Source organism: Mastacembelus armatus, chromosome 15, assembly GCF_900324485.2.
Source record: "Mastacembelus armatus chromosome 15, fMasArm1.2, whole genome shotgun sequence".
Classification (NCBI taxonomy): Eukaryota; Metazoa; Chordata; class Actinopteri; order Synbranchiformes; family Mastacembelidae; genus Mastacembelus; species Mastacembelus armatus.
The window spans coordinates 22,070,788-22,091,081 of record NC_046647.1 but is presented as its reverse complement, the minus strand read 5'-3'; the positions used below and the strand labels follow the sequence as shown (position 1 = coordinate 22,091,081).

The 20,294-nt window shown below is 46.5% G+C and overlaps 2 protein-coding genes across 2 annotated transcripts in view; one reads left to right on the top strand and one right to left on the bottom strand.

Annotated features, from left to right (window-relative positions):
- Positions 1-5: 5 nt before the first annotated feature.
- On the bottom strand, positions 6-4,892 carry LOC113131747 (elongation of very long chain fatty acids protein 6-like). The gene is made up of 4 exons (XM_026309361.1): positions 4,733-4,892; positions 3,802-3,933; positions 2,296-2,447; positions 6-1,839 (listed from the first exon to the last, which is right to left on the bottom strand). The coding sequence occupies exons 1-4, from the start codon at positions 4,819-4,821 to the stop codon at positions 1,412-1,414; spliced, it is 801 nt and encodes a 266-aa protein (XP_026165146.1). The 5' UTR covers positions 4,822-4,892; the 3' UTR covers positions 6-1,411.
- Positions 4,893-7,054: 2,162 nt separating this feature from the next.
- The window catches only part of psda (pleckstrin and Sec7 domain containing a), a 35,642-nt gene continuing 22,402 nt past the window's right edge, over positions 7,055-20,294 (top strand). The window contains exons 1-8 of the mRNA XM_026309824.1: positions 7,055-7,083; positions 7,331-7,409; positions 9,014-9,049; positions 17,010-17,118; positions 17,805-18,079; positions 18,166-18,449; positions 18,693-18,930; positions 19,023-19,273. Of these exons, the coding sequence (XP_026165609.1) occupies positions 7,055-7,083; positions 7,331-7,409; positions 9,014-9,049; positions 17,010-17,118; positions 17,805-18,079; positions 18,166-18,449; positions 18,693-18,930; positions 19,023-19,273 (1,301 nt within the window). The remainder of the gene's footprint in view (positions 7,084-7,330; positions 7,410-9,013; positions 9,050-17,009; positions 17,119-17,804; positions 18,080-18,165; positions 18,450-18,692; positions 18,931-19,022; positions 19,274-20,294) is intronic.

The following is a 20,294-nucleotide window of genomic DNA, read 5'->3' as shown; positions in this document are numbered from 1 at the left end:
TCAAGTTAATATTTAACACATTTATTATTTTTTTCCAAGCAATAAATAAAATCTTTAAAAAGCATGAGGCTCTTTCATGTTTTCATTCATAAAGCTGTTCATTACTCTTTAACGGGATTATTATTAAATTCAGTGTGTTCATCCAGAAAAACGGTTCCGTCGTCATCGTTTCTCACAGAAAACGACGTTTCTTCCAAACTCGGACAGAAATGTTCAATCACACACTTCCAACAAAGAAACAGCTGCAGGTTGGAAGGAAAACACTCCTCAACCCTCTGGTGCAGAAAGAACAGGTACAAAAGTAGAAAGTCATAAATATTCTGGTGTGATTTAAATAAAAAGTGAGTCAGAAGCTGAAGGTTTGTCTTTTGTCCCTCAGCTTTAAACTCAATTAGTGCAGTGAAATGAAGCAGCTGGAGAAACATGTTCCTGCATAAAAAAAAAACTGAAATGATCAATAACTGATTACAAACTAAACTGGAGGCAATTTTGATCAATTACATATTTTAAAAGCAAACAATCTGAAATATCAGCTGCTGCTTCTCTTTTCTGTCCCTGAAGGATTCACATTTGGACATTATGGACAGTTCATCCTAAAAACCAGAACCAGTCAACAACTACTGGTCAATATTTTACTGATCAGGTGATTCATTCACTTCAGATAATCAATAAGATCCGAGAGACTCCACTGATTGGGAGTGAGACAAACCTCCTGATCAATCAGGAGAAAGAGGAGGAGGGTTGTTTCACTCTTCAGCCTCAGAACAGCAGTGAGGAGGTTTGATTATCATTTATCGATTATTAATATTGTTTAAAGTGCGTCACCCAAAGGAAGCCGTGATTTTAGGAGCTGTCGGACGATGACAGACCAACACCTGGTGATCAAAAACCTCCTGCTGCTGCAGGTGGGACCAGTTAGACCAGTACTGAGGAGGACAGTTCCATCAGCCCACATGAATGTGACGGGTGTGTGTGAGGGTGTGGACAGGAATAAAGTGAGGAATGTGAACGTGTGGAGACAAACTCAGGACTGAAGTTTGGGGTTGGGCTCAGTAACACGTCACTTCTGAAGCTGATCACAGCCTTTTGGTTGTGAGTCAGTTTTATCAAACTAAACACGTGATGGGTGGATCAATAATGAAATTAAGGTTTTGGTCCTGGGGTGAAAATATCAGGATGAAAAACAGGAACGTGATCTCATTTTTCAGATCTATGGAACTCAGTCATTAATCGTCTTCGGTCTTCAGCTGCAGCTACCAATCATTTTCATTATTGATCCATGATCAGTCCTGAGCTGAAGACGGGATTGTCCTGTTCGCTTTTTAAATCATGCGTGTGCTCCAGCTGTTCAGAGAGAAACTGAGTTCTTGAGGTTCTAGATTGAAAAAGCAGAGTCCAGCCTGGATTCGATCTACTCGGCCTTGCTGGTCTTGGCGCTGTGGGGCCTCATGTACGTCTGGTAGAAGAAGTTGGAGAAGAGCAGCAGGTAGCTGAGGTACATGAGCGCGGCCCAGGTGATGTTGTCGATGCGGGAGGGGCAGTCCCCGTGCTGCAGCCAGCGGTACACCAGCCCCGTCACCGCCAGCCCCATGAACATCTGCACGATCTGGGCGCTGGTGATGAGCACGGCGAAGGGCCGCGGCACACGCAGGCCCGCCGCACGCACCGCGTAGTAGCTGTACATGAGCGCGTGCACAACGTAGTTCATGGTCATGAACCAGCCGCCGCCGGCCACCATGTCCTTGTAGGAGTACCAGGAGTACAGCAGCACGGTGATGTGGTGGTACCAGTGCAGGAAGAGCAGCTTCTGCTTCCTGAGCACAATGAAGGCCGTGTCACCTGAAACAAGAGGTCAAAGGGTGTTCAGGGGACTCGAAGTACTTCATAAACCACACAAAGTACTCTTTAAAACAAAAGCATACTGTAAGACAATACTCTATAAGACACACAGAATACTGTATAAAACATCTGGTTTTGTGTCTCTTTAAATTCCCAGGCCCGTGTGAGTTTTACTCAAATATTTTATTCAAGTTTTACTTAAATATCTAGTTTCTAAATCCTGTGATGAGACAAACGTGTTTGATCTGATCCACTAAAATACATAGTCGACAGAAACCACATTGGAAAATTAGACTAACGAAGATCAATGGATGGATCGAGAAGCCGGAGTCAGTTGTTGATTTCTTTAGTTCCTGCCTTGTTTCCAGTCATAACCAGATTCTGTGGTTCTGGGTCAGACCCGAGCCAGATGTTGGCTTAAGAAAGACACGGCAGGACAGGAACACATGGACTGACCGAGCTCTGGAGCTTTGCTCAGGACGAAGGCGTACGCCCAGAACTTGCTGACTGGGCCGTTGTAGAAGCTCTGATCACAGATGGATCGTCTGAAGCCGCTGCTGCTCAGGATGTGGAGCATGTAGGAGCCGGTCCGGACCGCACCGATAATACTGCAACACAAACACAGGAGCTGACGTTAACTACCTTATAAACTTCTAATTTGAAGTACTTTATATACCGCTGGGTAGCTGACGTCAACTACCTTATATACTTCTAATTTGAAGTACTTTATATACCACTGGGTAGCTGACGTGAACTACCTTATAAACTTCTAATTTGAAGTACTTTATATACCGCTGGGTAGCTGACGTTAACTACCTTATATACTTCTAATTTGAAGTACTTTATATACCACTGGGTAGCTGATGTTAACTACCTTATATACTTCTAGTTTGAAGTACTTTATGTACCGCTGGGTAGCTGACGTTAACTACCTTATATACTTCTGATTTGAAGTACTTTATATACCGCTGGGTAGCTGACGTTAACTACCTTATATACTTCTAATTTGAAGTACTTTATATACCGCTGGGTAGCTGACGTTAACTACCTTATATACTTCTAATTTGAAGTACTTTATATACCGCTGGGTAGCTGACGTTAACTACCTTATATACTTCTAATTTGAAGTATTTTATATACCGCTGGGTAGCTGACGTTAACTACCTTATATACTTCTAATTTGAAGTACTTTATATACCGCTGGGTAGCTGACGTCAACTACCTTATATACTTCTAATTTGAAGTACTTTATATACCGCTGGGTAGCTGACGTCAACTACCTTATAAACTTCTAATTTGAAGTACTTTATATACCGCTGGGTAGCTGACGTCAACTACCTTATATACTTCTAATTTGAAGTACTTTATATACCGCTGGGTAGCTGACGTCAACTACCTTATATACTTCTAATTTGAAGTACTTTATATACCGCTGGGTAGCTGACGTCAACTACCTTATATACTTCTAATTTGAAGTACTTTATATACCGCTGGGTAGCTGATGTTAACTACCTTATATACTTTTAATTTGAAGTACTTTATGTACCGCTGGGTAGCTGACGTTAACTACCTTATATACTTTTAATTTGAAGTACTTTATATACCGCTGGGTAGCTGACGTTAACTACCTTATATACTTTTAATTTGAAGTACTTTATGTACCGCTGGGTAGCTGACGTTAACTACCTTATATACTTTTAATTTGAAGTACTTTATATACCGCTGGGTAGCTGACGTCAACTACCTTATAAACTTCTAATTTGAAGTACTTTATATACCGCTGGGTAGCTGACGTGAACTACCTTATAAACTTCTAATTTGAAGTACTTTATATACCGCTGGGTAGCTGATGTTAACTACCTTATATACTTTTAATTTGAAGTACTTTATGTACCGCTGGGTAGCTGACGTTAACTACCTTATATACTGTGTGTGTGTGTGTGTGTGTGTGTTTAGGGTTACCTGAAGAGCGCGAGGCTGAGCGACCAGAGCACGAGCGGCCGCCGCAGGTTCATTTTGGGCCGCGGCTTCATGTAGTGCTGACCTCCGAACACCAGGGCGGCGTACAAGGCGCTGAACACGAAGGCTTTGCTCCTGTGGACACACGCACACACACACACATCATTAACAAATCACGTTGTCGCGTGAAAACACTACAGTAAAATAAAAAGTTTCAGGAAACTTTATTGGTCGAAGTGTTTCATGTCTCAGGTGAACAGATGAACAGGTGCTTACTCCGATACCTGCTGTAAACTCTGATACTGAGCTCATCCCCATGGGAACCGGTTTTATAACGTCAGACACACGTCACATGTAAATCTGCAGCTGCGTTTCAGAGCAGCTCGAACATTTCCTGCATTTTTCCAAATGTCATCACCTGTGCGGCTCCGGGTGGGACTGGGTGGAGGCTTCGACCTGAAAAACCGGCTCTATAGTAAACACTGCAACATACCGCAAAGGCGTGACATCACTGTGCAGTGATTCACCGGAGCTACACCTGCAGCTGACCAGGTGTTCTGGCACCCCCCCCCCCCTTCGCTCCCTGTGGTCCCGACCTCACCAAATCCCATTTAGAAATTTATGGATTTAAGGTTCCTGGTTATATCAGACTCATTGTTTCTGTGAAAGTCCGGTCAGCTCCTCTTTTCCTCTTCCACAAACCAAACACCAGAAAACACTCCAGACAAAACCACTGGGTGGATCCCGAACGAAGACCTGATCAACCATCCCGAAACCGCCTTCCACACATTTCTCCAGTCAGAGGTCCATTTAAAAACAACATGACCTAACGACACAGGAGGTACTGCAGGTCCTGGGACTATTTCCACTGTGCCTGGCTGTTTGTGGGTGTTCAGGCTGTTTCTGCAGCCCCCCTCACGGTTCTATAACTCACCAGTTGGCCTGCATCCACTCTATGGCTCCTCTCTCGTCGAAGCGCCGCTCGAAGCTGTACTCGGACAGCGTCTCGTTTTCCTGCAGCATGTTGGCTCCCAGCAGCTTTTCTCTCTCGTCCTGACTGATGAAGTCAAAGCTCGACGCTGCCTCCTCCGCGTCTCCACCTGTGCACTGACCCCACACCTGTTTCTGTCACAATTAAACCTGCTCTCAGGGGGCGGAGCCTCCCGGCGTCACCTTCGGGCTGCTTGTCATTCATGTTCATACTCACGTAGCCTTTGAAACTTCTGGACAAATGACAAGAAAATAACAACAGGGACTGATCTACGTTTCCATTCTGTTTGAAAAATCAGTCCAGTCTTTTAGAGAAGAGAGCTGTCAGAGTTATTGGGGATCCTACAAACCTTGAATTTGTGCAGCTAAATTTACTTAAATTAATAGAGTACATTATTTTGAAAATGATGTATAAAGCACATCAGGAGGTTTTAAACCTGAGGTTTAATGACTATTTTCGCTAAAACGTGTGGTTTCCTCAAAGAACCTGTGTGTGTTTAAAAGCACAGCAGGTTCCTGTGTGTCACATGGTGACTTCACCTGTAACCTTCTTCTCTGACCTCATGTCATTTTGTCCAGTGCTTTGCACCTTCACCTTCTCTGTTTGCTGCTGCAAAAAGGGGTTTTCTGTTCGGAATCGACTGATAGTGCGATGGACTTCAATCTGAAGTCCTCGGTTCTTCGTTCTGAAGCTACGTCAGAGAACACTGTGACCGTGCTGACTGGTTTGTTTTGCTCAAGTCATTCATTATCTGACAGAAAACAAAGCCTGTCGTCATCACAAAGAGCCGAAACAGGATCTGTGAGTGTGAACTGGACATTTCTGTGTGAATGTAAAATAAGTCACAAATGTTTCTGCTGTTATAATAGATGGAAACATGAAAACAGCCACATGTGAATCAGAGCTCAGTGCTCTGTTGTAATGTCAGCTACAAGTTTTCTCTTTTTAAACCTGTATTTCTTCAAACTGTAAAATATTAAAAATGTCAAATTCCTCATGACCAGCTGCTGTTTGCACAGAGAACCATCACTGGATCACTGTGACACTGAAGGAAACTTAAAAACAACAGGATACCCAGTGAAGTTCGGGGTTTATTGTGAAGGGACCTGAGAGGTAGAGACCCTCAGCCGGTTTAAGTCACACTGGATCACACCAGCATGTGATGGGCTCCTGAAAACTTTACGTCTCAATGGTTGTTTTGTGTTTTTTTTTAAAAAGGGATCTACTTTTCAGATCATAAAAATTAAACAGTGTCTTCATACAGCGGCACATCTCCAGAGTGCCCTCCACCCCCTGTGATAAAACCTGTGGTCCCGAGCGTCCGTCTCCTCTGGGTGGGGTCCCGTTTCTCTGACTGAAACTGAAGCAGCAGGACGTTCAGTTTCAGCTGGAGCTCTTCAAACCTGTTTCATCCTGAGAGGCCTCATTTTTGGTAGGTTTCTGTTGCAGTGTGTCCTCCCTGAGGAGAAGACCTGTGCAGGACTCTCAGGCTTCAGTACTTCACTTTATTTCAGGGTCTTTCAGGAGAAAGGACTTTACAGCTCAGTTCAAGAGTGATGTACTTCCTTACCACTTCCTCTTCCTTCATTTGAAGTCTTTCTAAATGCTGAAAAGACTTGAGGAGGCATTTTAAGACATTTTGTTGCTGATATGTGTCCAAGTCAGAGTCAAATTAGTCCAGAGAAGGACTGAAGCTCAGTGGTTTAGTAGAGTTTAACAACAGGAATCCAACACAGGCCGGTGGGTAAAGTGGGAAAATGCTGCTGGCTGCTGGACACCAGTAGAAACTGCACACAGACATACACCGACCTGCTCCATCTGTTGTTTCCCCAAAGCCAGAACCAGCCAGAACTCATCAGCTGCAACCATCAGTGGATCCAGGGATCAGCTGATTGGCTGTTGAATATTATGAGGCAGCAACTTTGATGAATTGTTTAAATTAAGATATTAATCATTTCAATCTTCTTAAATCCACCAGCATGTGAAATATGTCACCTACAGAAACAGATTAACGCTCTGCTTGTTTTGTCTTTGTGCTCGTTTTGAGTCACCTCCAACAAAAAACACATTTAATTTTCAGAAACTGACAGAATAAAGTTTTTAGAATAAACTGATCTGTTTCCGCATCACAACGTTACGACTGAAAGTTTCACGTGTGTTTTATGCGACAGATGTTGTTTTGTTTTGTTTGTTTGTTTTTGTCAGTTGCTTTAGTGCCGTCTGATCGGTCCCGTCTCGTTACGTCACCGTTACGTCACCGAAACGATGCGGAAGTCGGAGTCGCCGTGGAGAAGGTAAACTAATGTGGAGCAGGAGCTGAGACAGAAAGACAAGATAAAGAAGAGAGAAAGCAAAAGAGAAAGGAGACACGAGGGGACCTGCGGAGGACACGTCACCTCCAGCTGCACTTTCTCCACTACCGGCATGTAACGTAACTTAGCTAGTCGTTACTGCCGCTACTCCCGTTACGTCCTGTCTGTGGCCGCCGGTCCGCTCGCTACCGAGACCGTGACCGTGAAATGGGACGATGAGGTGACTCAGAGTCCACGTCCGTGCTGCGGTGCTGTTGCATGGGTCGCCAGAAGCTGTAAACCTCGCTACATCCCATTCTTTCTCCGAGGTAAGTGGACGGCGCGCTTATCTCCGTTGAAAAAAATCAACATTTTAGATTTATTTGGATGTTAGCTAAATTACACAAATGCCTGAAGAAAAACGAAAATGTCTCCTCATTTATCGGGATCTGCTCATCAACTCGGCATACACACAATTCCTGAAAACTACACTTTCTCTTAGTAAAATTCCTACTTTTTCAGCCCTTCGCCTGCTGAAGGTTGTGTGTTGAAACTGGTCCACCCTGCTGAGCAGCAGCGCGAGTCTGTTAGAAAAGTCGACATTTCTTCAGACTTGGTGCTATTTGATCGATTATATACATGCCGAAATGTAAGTGATCTGCTGCTGATTCGGAGACATGTGCATCGGTTATAAAGCGACATGTGCAGGGGACATGAACCAAGCTCAGCGTTAAAATCACAACATTTTGAAAGGAGTTCAGTCGTTCTGGTTGTTCCCGACAAAAGCGGCTATCGGAGCTGGGAGAGCAGCAGGAGCGAGTCGTTTTGTGAACCATATCCAGAAATGAAGCTTCTCCGTCCTAAAGAAAACCTGATTTCTGTTTATGTCGTGGACTGAGGTGCAGAGATAATTAAACAGACGGTCTGAAGAGAACCGAGTCCTCCGGGTCCATCATCAGGACCAGGGATGTGGAAGGTCGAGCGACCTCACAATGACGATGCTGAGTGTTTGACAGCACAGGTGTCTGTGATGAGCCAGGTGACCCTGAAACATGGGATTTGTCAAAGCAGTGATGGTGAGGGCTGCACTGCCATGATTTTCTAACAGCCATGAAAAGATGGTTAGATCTCTCAAAGGTTAAACCAAAGGTTGTGTGAAATAATGTCCTCAGAGATGCTGTTGATGCTCATTGATGGTACAGGACCACAGGATTTATGTGTCTATTTCAGTATCATAAGAACAAACTGAAAACTCGTCTCACTGGAGAAGCAGAACCAGCATGTTGATAAATGGCTCCAACCAGTAATTGATTCGTTGTTTGATGATCCATTAATCATGTCAGGAATAAGTCATTTCATAGAAATACAGTTTGGATAGAAAGGGTGGACTGCTGAAGGACACATCCCTCCAATTTCTGCTGCTTATCTGGGTTCTGGTTCTGGTCTCAGAAGGACCAGCGGGGTATGCCCTTTTTCTCCACCAGCTGTTCCTTAAACCAGGGATTTTCTGGTCCGTTCAGTCCGATACTGTGAGCAGAGAGAAGCTGCAGTGGAACCAGAGACCATAAACAGTGACGGCTGTTCTCAGCGTCGGGAGCTGGTTTTTGGAAAAAGACGAGCCTCCCATTGTTGGTGAGGAAGAACCATGTGAGCCAGGTCAGCGGTGTGGCTCCCTGCTGTGTACTTAATAGTTTTTGGACAACAATGGAGGTCTACGGCACAGACCGATAAGCTGAACCAGGTTCTGGATCCACACACATTATGCTGACGACACCACATTCATTGTTGTTGTCAGTCTCTGGATGGGATCTGGACTCAGGGACACACAGAATCAGTGACTGTGTCCTATGAACACTTGATATTGAATCTGAGAGGGACGGGCCGTGTACTTTGTGTTGCTTTAACCTAATCTGATCTTCGTCTCTCCTTCCAGACTTCCTGTTGTCTGACTCCATCTCCAGTAACTGAGGTACTGCAGCACGCACACACACACACACACACACACACACACACACACACACACACACACACACACACACACACACACACACACACACACAGCATTCACATTGACTGATGTTTGAGTTCAGCTGTAAATATTCCTGCACGGTCCTCGGGTGAAGGCTGCATTTTCTCTTGGTGGGCCTTGCCAGGGTTTAAAGACCTGCACAGGGACCGTGTCCTTCTGGTTTGTTCTATAATCCGTCATAAAAGGAGGGAAGTTGAAATCATGTGTGTGTGCTATAGAGGATGAACTCTGCATCCTCCAACAACTTTCCCAGCAGCAGTGATTTGTACAGATGTTTATAACAGAGCGGGTTGAGCCTCTGTTTGGAAGAGTCTCAAACTGCTTCCATTAAAACCTGTCTGCAGGGTTTTCACCCTGGGCATCGCCTCTCAGTCACTTGCAGTCTGCCCAGTCTGGTGGGTGGAGGTTGTTGGGGCCTCAGAGGAAGATTACAGATAAAAATAGCTGGATGCAGCCGACCAGCACTTTCAGAGGAGCTTTGTCTGCAGACACTGAGGCCCTGACGCAGCACGAACACTGGAGCTGGAACAGTGAAATCACTTTCTAATTGTAACCCCTGAATGTGACGTCTGCGCCGGGTGAACGTCAGAGGTTACTACCTGAATGTTTGGGACGTTAATGTTTGCAAATAAAATAAAGTGGGAAAAGTAGTATCTTATGAATCAGACATGGAGGATCCTGGACAGCAGCGCGTGTTTAGGAAGATCACACGAACTGAAAGGATCCATCTGCCTGTTAGACGCCACTTGCTGAACTTCCTACTTTATCAACCAGAAAACGCAATGAGAGGAAGCTGCTCTCTAACTGGTAAGACAACATTTAGTTTATTCTGAACTTCTCATGAATCAAATGTAGTTTTACCTGTTATTTCACACTGGGTCATGTCTGTTCCTCCTCCTGTACGTCAACTTCCTACATCACGTCTGTACATTAGTCTATTAGTGTATCAGGCCCCATCAGCCTGTTTAAAGTCTGGTCTTATTCTGTTCCAGGGCAGACCGTGAGGTCACAAACACCACCTTCCTGCTGCTGGCTAACAGGCTAAAAGCTAAACGCACTGCCGACCCCGCTGTAGTATGTACGCCGTGACATCACTGTTGGGGGTGTGGTCAAGAAGGTTAAAACCTCCGCCCCACAGAGCTCAGTGTGGGATTTACTGGTTCATCAGCCCGTAACACCGCTGTAATCCTGCATGTTGTCCTGTTAAAGCAGCTCCTGATACCGGACAGGTCTGTGCAGGTCAGCTGACCCTCTGACCCCCCCGGACACCTCACCCCCTCCTCACCCAACGCTAAGCTGTGGACCGCCCTGCCATCTGTCAGAGCTGCTCACCATTGGCTGCAGGAGCTCAGGTCTGCAGGCAGCTCGAGATATGATTGGCTGGCAGGAGGAAATAGGTGGGGACACCAGCTGAGTGAGGCAGAGCTGGAGGAAGAGGAGGGGCAAGGAGGAGGAAGAGGAGGAGCCGGAGGAGGAGGAGAAGCTGAGTGGGGTCTGTAAATCCACGATGAGCCGGCTCCACTGCAGACAACAAGTGTGCATCAGAGAGAGGGAGGATAAAACGAGGTTACTCTCTGACAGAGAGAGAGAGTGACAGGACGAGAGAGGGAGCGGGAGAAGGAGGTTACCACGGCAACTCAGGGGACGTCACTGCAGTGACGAGGACACTGGCACACACAGGTGAGGTTACAGCTGATGTTTGTGTGTGTGTGTGTGTGTGTGTGTGTGCGCGTGTGTGCGCGCGCGTGTGTGTGTGTGTTGGTGGACGGAGCAGTGCATGCTGGGAGGGGGTGGGGGATCCTCTTAGCAGAGTAAGGCTGACTGTGCTTATCAGTGTCAGGTCATGTTTACTTCACGGTGACAGAACCTGAGGAATGTTGTCATCTTTTCATACCTGAGGAACTCGATACTGATTTCCTCCTGTTGTCGACTCACCTGAGCAGCGTCCGTGCGAGAGCCTTCAGGACGCTGTGATCTGGTTTCCTGGCTCTGAGCTGTAAACCGAGTGCAGAGTTCAACATCAGATAAAAGTCAGTCGACTCGAGCTGGCGGCTTTTTGTTTTTGCACCTGACTTCATTCAGTAAAAGGAGTAAAACATAGTTACTTTAACATTTGTACACCAGGATTCTTTTAATCTCATTTATTTTATCTCACCTTTGTTTGACGAGGATAAAATCCTGTTGATGTCAACAACATGTTTCTCAAGTGGACCCTGACAAAACAGCAACATAATTGTCAGACTCTACAACATAAACACACACACTGTCAACACTAAAAGCAGACATCAGTGATTCAGCAGTGACTTCACCGCTGAATTAATTTCACCTGCAACTGGTCCCAGTGTCTGTAGCAGGAAACACAAAGTTTTCTGTCCCGTCTGTGTCCGAACGCCGGGACGCAGCAGAGGTGACCTGATCTGAGATTATGATGAAGACTTGAGCACCTGCTGATCAGTCGAGCTGCAACAATTCATTGATTAATCAGTCCCAATAAATAAAATACCAAACCGGTTCCCTGGTTCCAGCTCCTCAGATGTGAGGACTGGAGGCTTTTCCTGGTTTTATATGATACATCTGAGTGTTTTCAGATGTTTCATAGGCCAAATAATTCACAGATTATTGGATAATTACTAATTACTGGCTTTTCCACCATAATAACTGGTGAGTGGAGTCACAGAAATTAAGACGGGTTTCATTTTAAAATTAAATTTCATCCAAAAATATCCAGATTTAATATCAGGTTTAAGTGAAACAAGGTCTATAAGGAATTAAAACTTCAGACAGGTTGAGTGAATCGCACATCTGCACACATCTGTTCCTTCACAAAGTGCCCTTGAGCAAAGCACTGAGCTCCACCCGTTTTCTCGTCACTTGAAACCTTCAGCGGTGACCTCGGTGTAAACAGGAAGTGCTTGTGCAGATTGAATTCAGGAATCTGATCCTCCCAGGAAGTGAGTGAAGAGTCCATCGGTCTGATCTGCTCCTCGTCTCTGTAGGTTTTCAGTCCCCTCTGCCCTGGACTCTCAGCTTTCATATTTCAGTGTGTCCTGTTGTCATGTGCAGATGTGAACTGATGTGTGCAAACAGGCAGAGAACTGGAAGAGCTGCAGCTGGGCTCATAAGCATCTTTACTTAGTTACCACCCTGATACATTAAAACAGGAGGGACACAAAAATCTGCCGGTAAGAGTTTAAAACAGGGCATCTGCAGGTTTAAGGTCTTTAAGGCCTCAGAAAGGCCCTTTCTGTTCCTCCGAAGCTTAAAGACATTCTTTCTTTAATATAACAGTCTTGAAGGTTTGCTGCTGCAGTAACGCTAGTTTTCAGTTTAGCTTTCAGAATCCAACCACATCCTAAAGACAAATTTACCCGGTTCAGTGTCTGAAATCATGTGTTGGGTCCAGATGCCTGGTCAGTGTGACCAGGTCATGGTGTTAGCAGTGGAAACAGATCGCAGACCAGTCGGATGTTCTTCTTTCTGAGAGAAGTGACGCTGTTCTCAGCTGCTGGAGCAGCTTTTTGGACTAATCTAGAGCAGCAGGTAGATGTTGGAACAATCTGCAGCCTGTGGACTCAGGAAATACAAACCTGAGGTCGTGTTACAGCAGCTAGGTTGTGTTTCTGACAGCAGCTCTCCTCTAACACTGAAGATTCAAGCTTTACTCTTTGAATATTCAGTTGTTCCATGTTCAACTGAATGCTCAGATCATAAAAATAAAAAGTGACAGCTCTGGTCTAGAAAGGCTCAGGGTTCTGGTGAGGCAGCCTTATTATTAAATCTACCCATGGGGTTGAGGGGTGGGCTTTGACTCATGGCCTCAGTATTTCCAAAGTCCTGCCTGAGGCTCTGAGCAGTCAGAGATTAGATCCTCTCAACAACATCTAGTGAATGTGTGATTGTTTAGGATTTCCTCTTGTGGTTTCATGTGATTCAGACAGTCCTCATGATCTCCAGCAGCACAGACATGAAGCCTGCAGACAGACTGGAAGAATCAAACAGACACAGATGGTGGAAACAGCAGGCAGAAGAAATACACAAAGAAGGAAAAAAGATCCACAGACAATTAGCACAAGAAAAATGGAGAACAATATGAAGAGTTTGTTATTTAAAGCACAACAAAACAGGTGGACTGTGAGGAAGGAGGTTATTGTTGGTATAAACTGCAGATCAGACAGGTCGTACGTGGCTGTAGTTTTCTCACCTGAACGCCCTCCAAGCTGCTTTTCCTCATCTATTAATAGATGAACCAAACTCACGTGTCTCTTGGTGCCTGCTGGTCCACATGCTCCTGCCGCCATGTTGGACGATGGCCAAGGACATGAACGGACTTGTGATACCGCAACATTTGACCTTATCAGAGGGAAGGGCCCAGGAGTCTTAGGGGCTGAGGACCAGAACAGCAATTTTTCACTCTTGTTCCACTAAAACTCTCTTAGAACCTTCTTATTTTCAACTAGAACCTTTGCAGGGATCCCTAGTGGGGCCTGAATCTTGTAATTAAGCAGCAGAACATTTAAAAGAACCTTAGAAACTTCTCAATACCCAATTGAACTTTTTAAAAGACCTCAATGGATCCCCTCAATAAAGATTGCAGCATCCTGCTGAGGTTCTGAGAACCTCCTAGATTCTAAAGTGACATCTAAAATGAATTTTCTTTACTTTGTAAATGCTCTTCTTTCTGCCCTTTAATTTTCCTTTTGTTTTATTATATTTTTATATTAACTTTGTCTCTGTCTCTGTTTCCTGCTGCAGGTTGAACAAATGATGAGCAGATGGAGGCTAAATCAGATACTCAAGTCCTGCCCTAACCCCCAATAAAGACTGTGAGCATTTAGTGAAGGTCCACAGCAAAGGGAGACATTTAGGTATCCAAGCTACCAGCATGTCTCAGGCAGGTAAAGTCCTCCACCTGTATGTTGAGGTGAGGCCTGTTGCTGAGGAAGAAGGGAAGGTGCTGGACCCAGATGTACCCCCTTACTCACAGAGGAGTTCAACCTTTTCCAGTCCCAGTCGCAGTCCGGATCTTTCGCCAGTCACTCAGCGTCGCACTGTTGTTGGAAACCACAGCTTATCTCCCTCAAAGTCTTCCTCCAGACATTCAGTGAGCTTTCAACTCCAAAACCCAGATGCAACAGGGTCTCCTACCCAGTTCCACCAGCAGGAAGTGTTGTATGACAGTTTTGGTCAGCTACTTCAAATTCTTGCACCTGGAACAATTAGTCCAGGCCAAGATGGCTCAGTGGGACACTCCCAGTTCTCTGACATGAATCCCTGGCAGGAAAGGGAACTTAACTCCCCATCTTTTACATCCTATGGGAGACAGAATGCACCTTCCACACCCACCTACAACCACAGGTCCTGTGATATCTCTGGGATGGGAGATGAGGAGGGGAAGATGGGAGATGAGGAGGGGAAGATGTCGGTGGTCACTTTTGGCTACATAGAGAAAGCTAATGTTAACAGCATGAGGGGCCACCGGGCCTCTGTGTCCCAAAGTGAATTGGATAATTCTCTAAACAGAATGGATGGCCAGCTGCTGCCTGCCCACACGTGGAAAAGGCTGAGTGACCCAGTGTCGTACAATGGTCAGCCAACACAGCTGGACCCTTACCCTGATCATCCCTTCCCATCTTGGAATCAGTCCTCTCGGGGATTGCCATTCCTGCAGGGGAGTACAAGGGATGCAATAGCTAGAGATGCCACTTACAGGGCCTTGGAAGAGTTTGGATCTCCAGAACTCAGGCGACGATATACCAGTCATGGTCGAGAGAATTGCAGTCCCACCCTGCCACAGCAGCACCAGCCCTCTTGTGGCCGGTCCTGGGAGGGCTCACCTGTCCTGCCTCGCATCACCCTCACTCTGCCTTCCAAAGCCCAGCTCCTGGAGATGGACAGGGGAGTCGGCTATAGTTCAGTGAATGGACTACCTAGAAGTCCTGCCTTTGACCACCTGTGTGACCACACTGGGTACTCCTCCCTCTCAGCTGCTCCAGCCTCTACAGTTCACTCCCATGGCCTGTCCCAGATCCAGCAAAGGCCATGTGTGGGGGAGGAGAGCCCCAGGTTGTCAAGCAAACTTCACCCACCTTTGCCTACAGGGAGGCCCACAGACATCCAGCATGAAATCCCAAATAGTGTATTCCTCACCAGCAAGCAGCCCAGGACTGGCTGCCAAACTAATGGGAACTGTAATACTAACATCACCAACACCAGACAGAATACTATGGACAGTTTACAGTACAACTCTGATGTGTCCAGCAAGACTCACTGCATATCGTCACGCTGCAGTAGCAGAGGGAGTGACACGCTCAGCCCTACCAATGGCAGGAGAAGCGTATCCCCAACCCCAAATGCTGAAGTGATTTCTAAGTTAGCTGTGGAGGCTGCCAAACATTCCAACATTTTTGCAGACAGACAGACCCCCTCTCCAACACCTTCTCAAAGTGAGTCAGTGCGGTCAGAGAGCCCCAAACTGGGAGGGCCACTCCTCAGAGAATCCTATCCATATGCCACTTTTCGGGGGCGAAGCTCTCTTGAACTTCCGCAGGCTGACAACCAGAACCATAGTTGGAAAACAGGTGAACCGATACCTCAGAGACGACCAGGATGTGTGTCTCCTCTCTTGTCCCAGAAAGATCTATCTTCACCAGCGTCTCCAGCCTTACCTGCTAGGCTGCTCCGATCTGCGGCCTCTCACCAACGGAATGCGTCACCTATTAAAGACCTGTCTGACCTGCACGGCAACCAGCTGCCACAGTACACCGGAGACAGCTTCAAACCACCCGCGACAGACCAGAGGCAATATGATCACCTCTTTGTTGGATCACCCAAGGGCAGCCCTGAACTCCCGAGGACAATTCTGTCCAGCCAAAATACAGAAGCACTGCCCATGAGCCGGAACCCCAGACACCAGGAGTATAGGGAGCCTAAACGAGGGCAGTCAGCTTCTAGAGTTTATGATCCATCCAAAGAGGAATATTGTGACAAGGACGGAAAAGACAAAGTGCCTGGGCAGGTGTACCAAAAGCTGGTGGTAGGCTTGTGGAAGGATCGGGGAGATGAGGGTCAGGATTACAGCAGTGCTGCTGGGGTGTCCTCTCAGACCTCCAGCGGGGTGACGGGCAGTATGGGAGACAGCTCCCAGCTGGACAGAACCAGTAGTCTGTCCCCAGAAAACTCGACCCAGTCTGGCCACAATACGACAGAGACCGGCTCAGGGATACAGGTTGGCTGGTCAGGGGGATGAGGGTTGTGTTATCAGTTGTGTGATCCTCTGACCAGGGTCAGGTTGTCTCTCTGAACAATAAGCCTTTTCTCATGTCGTGACTTAATGTCCCCAAATAAAAACATAAGAGAAAACCAAAGTGCTTCAGTGCTGTTGAGTTAGCTTCAGTCTCTCAGTGGATTTTCTTTTTCCTTCGTCAGTCCTGAAAGAAACCGCTTGGATCAAACATATTCCTCAGTCCGTCCAGTGTTTTTCTAGATTCTGCTCAGCAACATAGGAACACATCATTGTAACAGGCACAGAAAACGGGTTTTTGTTAGTATTGGACAGATTCAGCCCCAGTGAGGGTTTAAAGGCACGTTTATTTCTGAGACTTGTGGAGGGTTTTGTTAAGTGCCAACAGCAGAACAATAGAAGCATCTTGACATGTGAATCTAGCATCAGAACATTATTGCCTTTTTACTTGATCAATAACTAAACCAGTAGTTAGGAACAATAGTTTCCACTTAGGTTTTTGTAAAAATGTAAATATTCCATGTGATAAAATATAAAGTCTGAAGCAAAAAAGACAAAGATTAAAAACTTTTGATATTCTGACTTTTTAAAATCTCTTCCATCTGTTTCCTTCAGAACCAGAAGCAAATGATTTGGTCCTGTTCTTTGTCTTTCCTGCAGTCGGACGGCGGCTCGACGGCGACTCCATCCTCGCGGTCACAGAAAATCGCCCGAGCGAAGTGGGAGTTCCTGTTTGGAGGCCAGACAGAGGAGAGCTGCTGCAGTAAAGGTAGTGTACATGCTGCTGAAGACTGATTTTAACTTAATGTTTTTATTAAATACAAACATGGCACGAATGTAAGTGTTTAGATATTAAAATCCCAATATAAGGCCTGTACCTTTGAACCTTTGATGCTGGAAACACTCTGGAGCCACAGAGCTGAACCTAAAAATGGGCCTTTTTAGAAGAATAAACAGGATCCCACAGTCCCACAGCTGGAACAGCTGAAAGTGGGTTTATTGTAACACCACACACTGCACCTACTGGTTTTCACACAGTAGCAGCAGGTGGTGTTCAGGTGTTACACCGGTCAGACTCATGTTCCCTTCACACTGGCACTACAGCAGTAAGCTCTGCCTTTCAGCTGGTTAAAGGACCATTCTGTCCTGTTTCGACACTCAGTGAAGTAAACAAGCAGCTTCAGCAGCTCCTGGTCTTCTTCTAAGCCAATTAGCTGAAGCTTAACCAAAGCTTGAGCCGGACTCTCAGTAATGGACTCTGCTCACCAGTATTACGACACACCACTGTGCTTCTCTCGTTCACTGTGTTGACTGGAAATAAATTTAAATAACAGATGTTGAATATTTATTTTCTCCTCAGTATCCACTGTGGACGTTCACCTGTCGCCACCTGTCGTCACCTGTGTGACTCCTGTTTGTTACCATCAACATTAATTCCTTTCTTCACTCCTGCAGACGCTCTTTCCACAACGCCACCGACCAGTGGCTCGCCAAGCCCCACCCCTCCCTCCTCTCTCCATCTGAGGCCAGCCAGTCAGAGGAGGGGGCGGGACAGTGAAGGTCAAAGGTCATCGCATCACAACGTGCAACAGATCGAGGTGGAGCTGGTGACCCCCGGTTCTCGAGACTCTGTCACAAAGACAGGCATTGTCCGCCGCACTGTCAAATACTCTGAGACGGATCTGGACGCCGTGCCGCTGAAGTGCTACAGGGAGACCGACCTGGACGAGGTGATCTGGTTCCACCCGGTTTCATCTGATCTGGTCTTTTCCTCCTGTGTGTGTGTGTGGCATTAATATCGATTACTGTCATTAAGGTGATGCGGGCAGAGGCTGAGGTAACCGAGGAGGCAGAGGTGGACTCGGCCTTCGGGAGTAACCGCAGTGTTCTGGGAAACTCCAGCTTCAGCCCTGCTGACGCCTCCCTAAAACCCCGGATAGGGGGAAGGGAGGATGAAGATGGGAATGAGGAGGAGGAGGAGGACGAGGATGAGGAGGAAGAAGGGGTGGTGAGCTGGGCCAGCGTCCGGATGCAGGGAGACAGACAGAGACAGAGAGCCAGCAAAGAACAGGAGGAGGTGTTCAGTCTGCTGCTGAAGGGGTGAGAGCGTGAACACAGACTTCATTGTTCATGTTTAAGGCTGAAGGAGCCCAGTGCCACTTTGAAACCTGACTGGGGTCCTGCTCACTGGGTTTTCTGTTTGCCTGTGTTTCAGATCTTTATTTAATGAAACTTCTGATTAGATGGAAAGAAATTATGAATTGAAAAATGCTTGTTTATCCAGCCAGCGAGAAGAGAAACTTTCAGTTCACTATCTAACTTTGGTGTTTGTTTCTTTTTCAGGCCCTTTGAGGCGTCTTCTGACACTCACGGTGGCCTCAAGTCTCCGATCTCTGTCGGCAGTCCTCGGCGACCCTCTGACAGCAACCTGGACTCCTTTAGCCGTCATTTCGAAAGCATCATGGAGTCTCACCGAGCCAAAGGCACCTCATACAGCAGTCTGGACAGCGTAGACCTTCTGACCTCCGGATCCACGTCTGTGTTCACCTTCGACCTGCCGACGTTGACCCCAGAGATACAGGTGAGTTGGAGAGGCATAAAATAACCCGAGGAGTCGCACTGATACCTCCTGTATGACCGCAGGAGGTGAAACCGCCCTGTTTGTGTGTTCAGAGCCAGATCTGTGAGAGCGCCAAGAAGATTATTGAGCTGAGTTTTGCCCCTTTGGCCCGTCCACAACCCTGTGAGACATACCGCTCCGAAACCACTCTCTGTGCCACGGGGGCCGGCCTCCGAGGTGGTTCTAAAGACGACACAGGCCCCCCAGTCCGCTCCCGGTCAGAGAAAGACTCATGGCGTCGCTCCATCCTCAAAGATGGCTTCCGAAAGGCGAGCTCGGCCCCCTCCCTCCACAGCAGCCTCAGGTGAGTCAGGGCACAGTTGCAGCTCACAGTGAAGCACAGCTACCACAGCTGCCTGACTGAATTATCAGGTTTTCTTCAGTATCACGACAATCAGGTGTCAGGACAGGGGAGTGGATCATGAATGCTGTGTGTTTCTGTAGGAAATCCTCACTTGACTCCAGTTGAAACTTGTGTTTGTGGCTGTTTTTGTCTTCATCATCGTCACGAAGGGCGTTTCTCTAGTTTTAATACAAGATTCATGTGTTTAATGCACATGGCAAGGAGCTGTGGTCACCGCTGTCCACACTGGCTCCACCATGACTGGAAACTGCTGCTGCAGTAACACACATCGGCCACATGATGGAAGCAGAAAGACGCAGTGTGGTTTCACTTCACTCTGCCCTGTGTGTGTCTGTCTTAGTGAGGACCGCTTTTAGTTTTAGGGAACGCTTTGTTCGGCCCTCACTTCTACAAAAACAGGTGTCATGGTGTCATGGTTTACGAAGCGAGGACAATTTAGATTTTACCCAAGGAGGGCTATTTTTGGAGTGTGCTCTTCTAAATGGTAAGGTAGAGCTGGTAAGCAATGGGCTGTGTGTGTCTTTATGTATGTGTGTGTGTGTGTGTGTGTGTGTGTGTTAACTTGTATAGCCATCTTTGTGAGCCCCACTTTTAGCATATTTCTATCAAAGTGAGGACATTTTGACAAAGTGAGAACAACTCCTATTTGATGGTTAAGACTTGGTTTTGGGTTAGAATTAGGTTTAGGTTAGGGTTAGGGTCTAGGGAAAGCATTATGTCTATGAGTGTCCTCACAAAGAGACATATGCAAGAATGTGTGTGTGTGCATGAGGATTTGACTGGTCTGTACGCCCAGGCTGTGAAACAACACATGAGTTTAATTATAGTGTGTGTGACGTGTAACACACACACCATCGTGTGTAGGTGGGGGAAGAGGGCGACACTGAGCAGGCTTGTTTTTCATGTGCAGTCAGTATATTTCAGAGTATTTACTGAGATCACTTTAAACAAGCAGCAGATG